Raw genomic sequence first — 12,558 nt, forward strand, 5'->3', positions numbered from 1 at the left:
GCTTCTGTTAGCTTCTGTTAGCTCACAGGCAGTAGAGTAATATTTTTCCTCTAGGACGCACCGGTGCACATAATGTCCTCACATCCGCTGCAATGTTGTTATATGGATATGATTTAATTTTGCGTGACATGACCCATTTCTTCTGTAAAGCCGTGCCTGTGTTTTGATCCCTCTCTCCTCTTACTTTCCGCGCAGCCCCGCCACACAGCGCCGGTCCACACTTCTGACATTTGTCTACAGTTTTAATTGTTATTAACACAGCTGTATATTGTTAAATATGAGGGGCAAACCTGTATTTGTACCAGTGTTTCCACGGGTCACTCTGCAATCGCGGCGGCCACAACGAAGAACACAGAAGAAGTTATTGAATGCGACTAACTTCAGTTGTTAGAGTAACAGCGTGTGAGACGGAGCTGCTGGACCTGGACCTGGACCAGAGATGTGACCCATAGCCATGGACATAGATCCAGACACAGAGAATTATGATTCAGAATATAAACAGCAGTTGGTATGATGAACGGTGGAAATTATAGCAACAGTAAAGAAAATGGAACTATGACTAGAAAGAGCTGTAGCAGTTCAGGGCGTAGCAGGGTGTTGAGGGGCATAGTGGGGCACAGCAGTGAGTTTACATTCGGGGGTTACAATGCACCGTCTTCCCCTGCCACCCTGCCAAGATCTCTCACGTGCCCCCCCATGTTAACATTTCTAGATCCACTACTGACTCAAGGTGCCGCAAATTGTGGGAGACGAGAATGTAGTTCACTGAGTGGTTTCACATAAGAATAAGTAGTCATGATACAAACCAACAAACTAAGACGTTCTTCAGTTGAAAAAATAGCTTTTAAAGTGCCCATTTTATGAAAAAAGAAAATCCCTTTTTTCTGGGATTTAGAAGAAGTCTCCCAGCTAATCCTGCCTCGTCCTGACCAAAGTGGGAGAAAGACTTTTCTAGCTGATGTGATCTTACCTAGCTACTGCGCATGTTCAACACACAACAAAGTTAGTGTAGAAGTGAGATGTCTCACTCTGTAGCTAAAACAGAGACAAAATACAATTATGAACCTGAAAATGAGCATAATATGGACGCTTTAAATTGAAAAACAACGTATTTGTAATCCATGGCTCAATTCCAACGGGATCAAAATGGAATGTGTGTCTCCCTGTTCACTACCGTTGATATTTGTTTCTGAATCAAGGTCCTGTGAGGTCCTCCTTCGCCTCATTATAGTCCTGATAAATCCACCGGAGTTCAGAATTCCAACACAGACAAAGCAGAAGGGGACGGACATCCAGCCGAAATGAGGGACATTCGGCAGCGACTGAGGAATCCCGGAAGTGGAACGTCGTGGACACATTTTGTGTTTTTTTGGTTTCGCCACAGTCAGAGACAAGATGGGATTTAAGTGTGATAACAACCAGGGTTGACAGACAATAAGAATGACAAAACTGTAATTTTAACACAACAAAACTAACTGGATATCTCCTGAAGTTATTTCTAGCCTATATTTTGTGCAACAAGATATCACATATTTTCATCTTGTACATGTATGACATTAAAATAATAATTATACATAATCAGCACCTTGAAGTAACACTGATAACACTTTAAAAGAAGCAATTTTACTATAATAATGTACTTTTACTTTTAAAACTAGTACTACCCAGTCAACTGAATACATGAATGCTTTGAATGTACTATTGTTACCAACGTATTTCTAAGTCTTTCTCAAGTGTTCAATCTTCTGCTTGGTTTTTATGTGACAGTTACCTGGCTGTGATTGAGCTTTAGGAAATTGTAACAGGTATTTTCTTTACCTTTTTTTACATTACTATTCTTGACAGGTGATTATAATACTAATACTTTCTGCATAATTACCCAGTAAATGCTTAATTGTCTTTTTTCCTTAAAATAACTACTGCTGTAATTACTGTACCTGGCCTTATTTCACGGCACTTGCTGTTGCTAATTGCTTTTTCAAAAAACAATCATCTTCCAAAGGAAAATAAGGTGTTACCGTAAAATGACTTTCCTCTCTAAATAATAACATTAATTCAATCCAGTCCCCTCTGTTAGTAGACAGTCCCCTGTATCGCACTTCTTTGAGAAATCTGACAGTTTAATGTGGCTGTTCTTCTTGGGTTCGTCATGCAGAAAATGACTTAAGACTGTTTAATAAATCAATAAGAGGCACTCTTCATTTCTGTGTAAATCTGAGCCACACAGTGGCTCCATGCATCTTCAATGTCAAATTGTATGTGCATTTGGCGTTTTTGCTTAACCAACTACTAAATCTATAATCTATTAGTGGCCAATATGATTAGAAATGTTTTTACTATCTGAGTTGTATGTATCGGCTCAGTGTTTTCTCATGATTGTGAGACACTGCGAACTTTGTTGTTGTTGTTGGAATAACACACATCAGATGTAAGATTTTGTATTATTTGTATCCATAATGTGTTGCAAAAACGAATAATGGATGCCGAATTGAAAAGTACATGATGTTGATTCGGCAAATGACATAATAACTCATTTATATTTGTATGTATCTTTGGAGGAGAGGATAACAATTTAAAAAGGTGCAACATTTTAATGTGGTTTCGCATCTAGCTGTCTCGCGCAAGAGAAGCGTAGGTAGCGTTAAATTTACTGCTTACCCGGTACCAAGACTGCGTTCAGTGTAAGGTTTAGAATGAGAATGAGATTACTGACATCATTAACCTTAAATGAATTATGTTAACATAAATTAGCTGAGTCATGTTGTCGAAAACTACACGCTAAAGTTGCTGTCAGCTCGGGTTATTCATTCATAAAATATCAGGGGAGCTAACGTTAACGTTACGCACTATGCTAGCTTGAAGACCAAATTGGGGCAGACAGACCGTTAATACTTACCCTGTCGATTCTCGCTGAGCTGTTTCTCAAATTCCTCGAAATCCGACATTATGCCGGTTGTCTCGGTGTACAAAAAAATAGCAGGTCTGTCTCGTCTGAGAGGAAGGATAAACCAACCAGCCCGCTGTCAGTGCAGCAAAACCACTGTAATCTCCCCGGTGTCAAGGTGGAGTTAATATGTACAACATCCGGTTAAAACCGTCAAAATAAAATCCCTCAGCTTTACCAAGGTTTTTCACCTTGTTATTTCTACAATGTTGCAGCACAATTATGTACAATGAAGATAATCAAGACAATAAAGGTGAGGGCTGTGAATAGCAAATTCTCAAACATGTTACACAGAATGATTATAATATGTAGTGGTGGAAGAGGATTTCAGAAGTTTGAGCTAATGTTACTTTTCCGTCAGATGACATATTTTTTTATCTCTATCTTGAATATCTAGGCTAGGAAAATAATGGGACCTGAATATCAATTCAAATGTTGGGACAAAATATATTACATATATACACAATTAAAGATAGACAGTATTTTTCTAAGAAGAGCATGAAGATACAATTAATTAAGTTGTGGTTTTTCAATAAATAAAAAAAAACTATCAAGAAGATTTATATTTAAGATCATAGATTGAACACTTCTGGCTTTAAATTATGAGTTTGTTGAAGCAAAAGAATTTACATACAAACACACAAAACTAACACTGCAAAATTGAAGAAATAGCAACTGCTTTGTTTGTACACACCTTACATACATGAAGTTTTACACTACTGCAAGGCATGTGGCCAGTAGTCTGTGGACGGTGACACAGTGGATTTATTGTGGTGATGCCACACTGTCTAATTATTTAGACAGATACAGTGAGGAAAATAAGTATCTGAACACCCTGCTATTTTGCAAGTTCTCCCACTTAGAAATCATGGTGGGGTCTGAAATTGTCATCGTAGGTGCATGTCCACTGTGAGAGACATAATCTAAAAAAGAAAATCCAGAAATCCTGACAAAAGATTTTTTAACTATTTATTTGTATGATACAGATGCAAAAAAAATCACTCACGCTCACATCACTCGAGCAGTAAGTTACCAAGGACATACACACATACTCACTCACACACAAACCAAGAAATATAATAGAAATATAAAAAATTAAATAAAGACGGCAAAGATTTAAAATAAAAAACAGAACAACTACTGAAAAATATACTTAGATGAATGAAAAGAACTTGATTGGAAGAATTTTACCTCACAGACACACACACACACACGTGTGTTTTTCAGCTGTTTTTAAACTAGTGATTAACTTCATCAGGTTTAACCATTAAATTGACAACATTGGTAATGTGTAAATCTTTTTAACACTTTACACATTTTAATTTAGTAGGCTTGTTTTTCTTCTTCTTTGATACTAAACCAATAAAGCAGCCAACAGAAAAAACAACAACAACCTCAAAACTACATAGTGAAGGTGTATGTAGGGCTGGGCGACATGGAGAAAATCAAAAATCCCGATGTTCTTGATCAAATACCTCAATGTCGATGTTGAGACAATATTGTACGGTTGACTATTGGTGCTTTAACAAAATGTTATTTACACAATGAGATTTTTGATAAATATTCTACAGAAATGATTTAATGACTTAGTGGGTAAAGGTAAAAAATAGAACAGCTAGAACAGTCTGGTAAGTTCAGAAAAGGACATCACTTTATTGTAATGCAGCCTGTAAAACCAACAAAAGACACCACTTACCATATTACACTATAACGGTATATCCAAAATCTAAGACGAAATCTAAGACGAAATCTAGTCTTATATCGCAATATCGATACTATATCGATATATTGCCCAGCCCGAGCTGTATGTACGTGTGACCAGTGGTGAAAAATAACTAAGTACATTTACTAAGGCAGTCTACTACAATCTAGTTTTAAATAACCTACTTTTTCCACCACCTGAGATAACAAATTTCAAAGTGGACCGTATATTGATATATCCAAAAATAATGAGATGAAATAGGAACACGATAAGTGATGACAGGCATCACTTATCATGTTCCTATTTCAACTCATTATTTTTGCGTGAAGACGAAAATAAAAATAATATTGCAGCACTTGCTACTGTTCAATTCCATTAAGGGCATTTTGGTCACACTCATCACGCCCTTGAGAAGTTGACATCACCTGCTGCTCAGATCATTTTAAAATGCATGATTCTCAAAAACCTTGCTTTCATTCCTCAATCTGGTTCACTAAAAGCAGCCAGTGAAACCGCCTCTCTTCCACAGCGGCGCCCTTTCCTGACACTGGACATACCTTATCGACAACATGCGTGGAAAATAACTGACTCAGCTGTGCTGCTATTAAAAGAGCTCAAATCCCAAAGTATTGCGCTGGCAGCTCTGCAGGCTGTCATGTCAGAGGAGCTGTGGGAATGAGCTGCTGAAGCGTGCAGCTCCTCGGGAGAGGAATCAAAAAGCCAGAGTCCAGAACACCGACAGAGGCCTAAGGAGCAGTAAGTGTTGGCTGCTTATTTACTTCTAGCAATATCGAGAACAGTTTCACATGGTCGCTCTTTTTATTCTCTCAGTGACTTGTGCAAAGTGCCAAGACACTTTGTCAACTAACTGGAGGTCAACACACTCTGTTTTTATCCTTTATTTTAGTCAACACAGAATGAGAAGTGTTCCATTTCTTTTTTCCTGTTCAGTTCTGATTGTGTTAATTCATCTTTGCACTCTGCTGTGGACTAATGTGACTAGTGCTCTGTGGACATGTACCTTTGTGAGAGAGACAGTCTCTATTTCTAGGGCGGTTTATATTTGGACAGACAGCTGGTGCATGGCATGGTAAACCTAAACCAAAAGGTTATCTTCAAATTCTCGGTTAGGCAAATCTGAAACGTGTGAGTGTCTGTCTTTATCACGCAATGACAACAAACTGGCCTTGTGGAGCGGTTTCTACCAGATTGCATCTAATGTAAAGGAAAGATTGTCACTTCAAGCTGATCACGTAACGCAAACACTACGAGGTCATGGACAATGGCCGAGACAACGCACAGACATGTATAGGCCTCACATTTAAGCAGTAATCATTTTGTTATTTTGTGTCTCTTTGTGGTCTTTTTGCATGTCTTTCTTAGACTTTGTTTTTTACTTTGGGTCTCTCTGTGGTCCTTTTGTTGTCTTTGTGGGACTTTGTTTGTCTCTATGTGTCTCTTTGCAGTTGATTTGTGTTTTTTTTAAGTCTCTTTCTGACTATTGTGTGTTTCTTTGTCGTTTCACTTCAACGTTGTTTTGCATCTCTATGTGGTCTCTGTCTTGTCTTTGTAGCCAGTTGTTGTCTAAGTTGACACTTTGTGTGTCTTTATGCTCATTTTGCATCTCTTTGTGGTTGATTTCCCCACAATAAATGTAAGCAGGCGGTTCAAACAGAGGCCCTGGCATCGGGGCTCCTGATCTCTGGGCCCCCGGGTCTGGACCCTCCAGGCCCTGTTCAGTAATCCATCCATGTTTAAGATATTATCACATTCACACATTCAGGAAATTGAAACATGCTTTTCATGCTTTCAATGATTTGAGAATGTGATTTACCTCATGAAGAACTGACGATCTGCATGTTGTTGATGCATGAAAATATCTAAATATCCAAGTATGTGCATGTAGTACACACAAATGTCACATATATACATTAATGATGCTGTATTTATCACTTACTCTTTGTTTTCGTGATACATACAGTATGTATAATATATAAGAACATGGTTAAAAAGATGTGTTCTCTGTTTTTATTTCAGAGTTGTAAGAATAGTTAGACTATAAACTGGTTGTAGCAGGTGAGATGGATTCCAATGTTACGGAGACGGAGAGCTTTTGGGTATGAGACGGAGAGCTTTTGGGTATGAAACGCTCCTTTTTTTCATGTGAATCACGTTCATTAGATCCTAAATGGTCTCTGACATCCCATCCCATCGGCATCATCAGAAAAATACTTTACCATCTAAAATGTATAATTTACAACAACATAAATCATGTTAGCTAACTCTTATACGCTTATTTGCTTTCTTCCTGAGATACAGACGAGAGGATCGATACCACTTTCATGTCTGTGTGGTAAATATGACTCAGCAGCCAGTTAGCGTAGCTTAGCACAAAGACAGGAAACGGGGGTAAAAGGCTAGCTAGGATGTGTCTGAAGGTAACACTATCTGTCTAAACCTTCAACTCTAAAGCTCAATATTTAACATTGTTATATCTCATTTGTTTAGTCTGTACGAACTCCGAAGTGTAAAACCTTCATTACGTCGTTTTATGGGGGGGGGGTTATGTGCAGGCTAGCTGTTCCCCGTTTCCAGTCTTTCTGCCAAACTAAGCTAAGCTAACACACCGCTTGCTGAAATCTTTTTATTTAACTTTGCGCCAGAAAGCGAATAAGCGTTCTTTCCAAAATGTTGACCTATTAATCATTTTATGACTAATTACAAAGATACGTATATGATTCTGCATATCATTTTTTATTTTATTTTTTCAATTTCCCAGGCTATCCTCCAGGAGATGGACTCAGTATGGATCACCACTGTTCTCCTGGTGCCATGTGTAGTCGTGCTGACAGCTGGATTTTTCTACCTCTACAGCGTGATTATGGGTCTGTTGTCCAAAACATCTGTACGCAATAAAGTTGTGGTTATAACCGACGCTTTGTCTGGGCTTGGAAAAGGTAATACTTTACTTTAACAAATGAGAACCTGCAATCCAAAGCAGCTTCCTGGTAGACTCTGGCCATCCATTGGATTTTACAGTCAACCTTTATCTATTAATTGTTTGAAATCCATGCAGAATGTGCAGGTGTGTTTCACAGAGGAGGAGCGAGGCTGATCCTCTGTGGGAAGAGTTGGGAGAAACTTGAAGAATTGGCCGATGATTTGGCAAATGCCTCAGACCCCACCGTGGTAAGTACAAATGCACCACAACAGGAAACACTGTTGTACACTAAAATACCCCATCACTAGTAGAAGTACTTCATTTAGAATCCTACTAGCAGAAGTACAGAAGAAGTGGTATTTTCAGCAAAATGTATTTAAAGTACCAAAAGGAAAAGTAATCTTTCTGCAGAAAAATGCCTTCAGTGACTAATATATTATATATAACATTATTAGATAATGAATACTTTTAATATTAATACTAAGGTATACTATACATCTTTTTATATCTGTCCTTTTAATTGTGTGGTATGTTTTTAAATGGACCTTGAGCCATCATCATCATCTTCATCCTCCTCCTCATCATCATCAGTGTTTAGAGCAGCAGGTTACTGTTGCAGCTGCTCGACTTTATAAACGGTTAGCTGGTTTAGTCCACTGGTTCCCAACCTAGGGGTCGAGCCCCTCCAAAGGAGCACAAGACAAATCTGAGGGTTCGTGAGATGAGTAGATGGAGAAGAAAGAAGAAAGTTCTCATCCACAAATTAGTAGTTTTTTTATTTTATTTTTATTTTTTTACTTTTCTCTTATCTTAGTTTTGTATGTGAAATATTAGGTTTCTAAAGAATTAGATTTTAACTCATTGGGACTCTAACCGTTTTGAAATGAAAACCATCCGAGCGGTTTAGAGGGGGAACTTTTAACATTCATAAACATCTGAAATGTATAGTCTTGCTATGCCAGACCCTCCTCCAAAGGGTCTGGCTACTCCACATAGCATTCGGGGATGGGAGGAAAACGTGCTCTGGTTTAATGGCATTTCTTTCAACCAATCAGAATCGTAATGGATAGTGGTGAGCTCGGCACGGAGCTGCTGCTAAATAGTCGTGCAAGAGAAAACTCAAATTGGACAGATAGTTTAGCCAGCTCTCTCAATTGACCCTGCAGAAATCGGAGGAGTTAACCATAGTCCTCATAAATACACCAAATTCCAACACAAAGAAAGCCGAAGGTAACGGAAAATCCATGCATCCGGTGGAATTTCTTGTAGCACCGGAGCAATCCTGGAAGTGGAATGCGAAGCATATAGACAAGAAACCACAACTAGACACTGATTTCTTTATAAAAGGCCACAAGCCAACAATATTGGAAAACACTCTCAGGCTTCTGTTTTATTTTATAAGATGATCATGTTTTTTGTTTTTGAATTGAGAGATACATTTAGTGGATTAGTACTAGAACTATGAAGTGGCATAAAACAGATTAAGTAAATACTTTAAAACTTCAATGTACCTCTTTATCATGTCTTGTTCTCCTTCTCAGACGTTCCCCTGTAAACTGGTGCTGCTGGACTTCGGAGATATGGACAGCATGCCTGAGGTGATCTCAGAGATCCAGGAGTGTTACGGCTGCATGGATGTTCTCATCCTCAACAGCAGCCTGAAAGTCAAGGCACCCGCACAGAGCGTGTCTCTGGAGATGGACAAGTTACTGATGGACAACAACTACTTTGGACCGGCCACGCTGGCCAAAGGTAAACGATGGAAACACATTTCAGATTGTAAAAGTATGACAGTGTCGTGGTTCTGCAGTGTGTTGAGACATTTCTGTTTCAGGTTTGCTGCCCTCCATGATCTCGAGGAGAACCGGTCACCTGCTCCTCGTCAACAGCATCCAGGGGAAAATAGCTGTGCCTTTTCGCACCTCATGTGAGTTCATGAAGTTCATTGAGGGAAATACTCAGCTCTTATTTGAGGTGCTAGTGGACAAAATGCATGCAAGACTGTCATTCTCGAAAAACGCTCCCAGAAGTCGGTTGGACAAGCAGCAACTGGCCACTTCCTATAGTGGCCTCCTGTAATTATGGCGGAAGGACAGCAGGAAGTAAGGTGATGAAGTGAAAGAGCCAAGGGGGTAAGCCAGCCTCGACAAGGCGTACTTCCTATGAAGCCGTTTTGATGCCATCAAGCCATCATCCGCCCTTAGCATGCCATTGACATTGTCATTCATTTTTGCGCCACTTTGACAGAGAACAACTTTACCTCTGAAGCGTTTAAATACTCTGTTTAAATTTGTCCATTGTTTATTTCTAAAGAAAGATGACAATGTATAAAAGGCCCCATCACATTGTATCTCATGGTATGGCTCCGTAGCAGACGTTTTGGTAAAAATAGGCTAACGATTGTGTCATAACCACGCGACTTACAGTCGCACAGTTGAGGAATTACCGTCTAGCACAAGGTAAGCTCACAGACAGTTTCAAATTACATTAGCTGTTTAGGTTTAATTACTAATGTTAACTAGCATGTTAGTTAGCAATAGTTTACCTGTGGCTAACATATACCTACCTCTCCATCTCTGTAAGCCAGAAGACTTACAACTTTCAGACAAGTTGCTCACGTCACATCTACATCGTCAAGCTTAGTTGGAGGCTGCACAGTAACACTCTATCACCGGAAAAGTGCTTCTAACATGGCCGTGCAAACTAGGTGTGCAGAGGGTGCTGCAGCACCCCCTTAGTGAAATGTAGAAACTACAACCATAATTAAAAATGACTTATATTTACTTTAAAGAATTGATTACTGATATTAGCCTACTCCCTTTCATTACAATTACATGTAATTTGATTTTACAATTTGGTCGGGAATAGATAAACACATAATTTGATCAGGATGAATCTGCCAATTTTGCCAAGAGCGAGGAACGCTGCGCACCTCTGACACTGACTCATGAGTGAAGATAGTTGTGGAAACTGTCCCGGCGAGTCAACAGTAATGAAGTTAGCTTGCCTGTAACATTGTAAAACAAAAGCACATTTTGGATTTCTTCATAAATCAGTCACAGGATCAAAAAACTTAATGGACCTGAGTCAGAAAACCCAGCAACTGTAACTGAAAGAAGTAGCAGCAGCACCTCTCCACCTGTCCCTCCCATAGCGACCCTGCTAGCAACAGACAACAAGGCAGCTAACTTTGGATTTGATTTCATTTAATTCAGTGATGTGTTTTATACCCTTGTGTTTTGTGGTGAGCATGTAGCAGGCCTATTCTGTACCAGTTGTAACTATATCCTGTGTTTTGTCCTGTCTTGGGTTATTGATTTCATCCTCGTTTTAGTTTTTCTGCCTGTGGAGTGTTGTGACGGAAGCAGTGTGGTGTGTGGTGGTTGACTTTGGCGGAAAATGTCACATTCAAAAATTTGTCAGCACCTCCAACTCAAAATATGTTCCTGCAGCCATGGCTTCCAATAGCCTCCACTGGTCTCTGTTGAAAGCAGCGGTGTCACATTGTCCATTTCTTACACTGCCTATAATAAGAGCACCAATTTCCACGTAAGGAGGCCTGCGTTCGTGTCAAGTTTGAAAGTAAAAGTAAATGGCAAGTTTTCTTGTAACGTTAATGAACAAAACTGCGTGGCACCTTCTGTGGCACGTTTATGTGCATTAGTATAGACGCTTTGGTATAATTGGACCGAAAGAAAATTCAATTAAACACACATGTTGTACAGTAAAGATTAGAACAATTTATTTCATATTTATAAAAATTAAATGTGCATAATGTTAATGTGCATGATAGGCAAAGACTAAACAAAACTAACCCGGTCAAACTGTCCAGCCAGAGCTTATAGATGATGTAATGTGTCAGCAGTGTTTCTACTGATACTTCACCATGTGTTAAAAGTAACGGTGGGGTGTGCATGGTTGTGGTATAAAGATGTTGTGTTTTACTTTGCATATCTTTCCAGACGCAGCATCTAAACATGCAGTTCAGGCCTTCTTCGACTGCCTGAGAGCTGAAGTAGAAGAGTACGGCATCTCCGTCAGCACCATCAACTACACCTTCATTAGTCCCTCTGCATTGTCTGAAAACACGGCGCCAGCCTCCAAATCGATCTGGTCATGTGAGTAAAATCAGAGGAAACCAGGAAAAAGTACAACCATTATACTTACAGATTAAAAAACATATTTGATTCCCATTCAGTGGATATTTAAATCTGCATAATAATGCCACGACACGCTGTGTTACATTGTCTCTCTGCTCTTTGCAGGGGTGTACTCTCAGAAACCTCTCGGCGTTTCTCTAGACGAGGCAGCGACCGAGATCATAAAGACTTTAAGCAACAAGAGGAAAGAGGTGGTAATTGCTCCCTCGCTCCCAAAGGTGGCCATCTACGCTAGGTCCTTCTTCCCTAATGTGTTCTTCGCTGTGATGGCTGCAGGAGTGAAGAACGCCACTGCCTCTGAGAACATGTAGTGCTGCTGGCGTGCACTATAATAATCACCTGTAATAACTGAGGAAATTAAAGAATGGTTTTATCGTCCTTTCATCCAGGCATACTACTAATGACAATCTATTTGTTTTTCCTGTTTTCTCATGAAATCTTTTGAGCTACAATTAAGATTGTATTTCAACCGAGTGTGGGTCTTAAATGTACTGAATTATTATTATTAGTATTATGTAAAGTTAAATATTGATTTTGCATAGTTGTCTGCATATTTTACAAGTTAACATGCATAAAATGATCAGGGTGCTGAATTAACTGAAAATAGTAAATTATAAAGAGACAAAAGACAATGCTGAATCTGCTTATGTATTTGTGGATTTAGAATACAAATAAACATACGTATGTCTAAGCCCTGTAATATAAGAGTTATTTTCATTTTCTTTTATCTATTTTGTCATTTGTTTGTAATAGTTATCAGTTGGTATACAAATTTCACAACAGTTGTTTTATAAGATATATATATATATAT

The 12,558-nt window shown here is 38.9% G+C and overlaps 2 protein-coding genes across 4 annotated transcripts in view; one reads left to right on the top strand and one right to left on the bottom strand.

Annotated features, from left to right (window-relative positions):
* The window catches only part of LOC117958765 (splicing factor U2AF 65 kDa subunit-like), a 28,193-nt gene extending 25,098 nt beyond the window's left edge, over positions 1-3,095 (bottom strand). For both annotated transcript variants that reach the window (XM_034895389.1, XM_034895387.1), the window contains exon 1: positions 2,897-3,095. In XM_034895389.1, the coding sequence (XP_034751280.1) occupies positions 2,897-2,945 (49 nt within the window). In that variant the 5' untranslated portion in view covers positions 2,946-3,095. The remainder of the gene's footprint in view (positions 1-2,896) is intronic.
* Positions 3,096-5,221: 2,126 nt separating this feature from the next.
* LOC117958766 (dehydrogenase/reductase SDR family member 7C-B-like) lies at positions 5,222-12,447 on the top strand. Of its 2 annotated transcripts, XM_034895390.1 has the most exons (8): positions 5,222-5,402; positions 6,684-6,763; positions 7,426-7,603; positions 7,723-7,835; positions 9,129-9,339; positions 9,422-9,514; positions 11,550-11,705; positions 11,853-12,447. In XM_034895390.1, exons 2-8 carry the CDS (start codon positions 6,728-6,730, stop codon positions 12,056-12,058), a joined length of 993 nt encoding a protein of 330 aa, XP_034751281.1. In that variant the 5' UTR covers positions 5,222-5,402; positions 6,684-6,727; the 3' UTR covers positions 12,059-12,447. The 2 variants fall into 2 exon arrangements, with proteins under 2 accessions (XP_034751281.1, XP_034751282.1); XM_034895391.1 differs by lacking the exon at positions 6,684-6,763 and having other exon boundaries at positions 5,226-5,402.
* The last annotated feature ends 111 nt before the right edge of the window (positions 12,448-12,558 follow it).

The sequence above is a fragment of the Etheostoma cragini genome, chromosome 15 (genome assembly GCF_013103735.1).
Source record: "Etheostoma cragini isolate CJK2018 chromosome 15, CSU_Ecrag_1.0, whole genome shotgun sequence".
NCBI classification, from domain to species: domain Eukaryota; kingdom Metazoa; phylum Chordata; class Actinopteri; order Perciformes; family Percidae; genus Etheostoma; species Etheostoma cragini.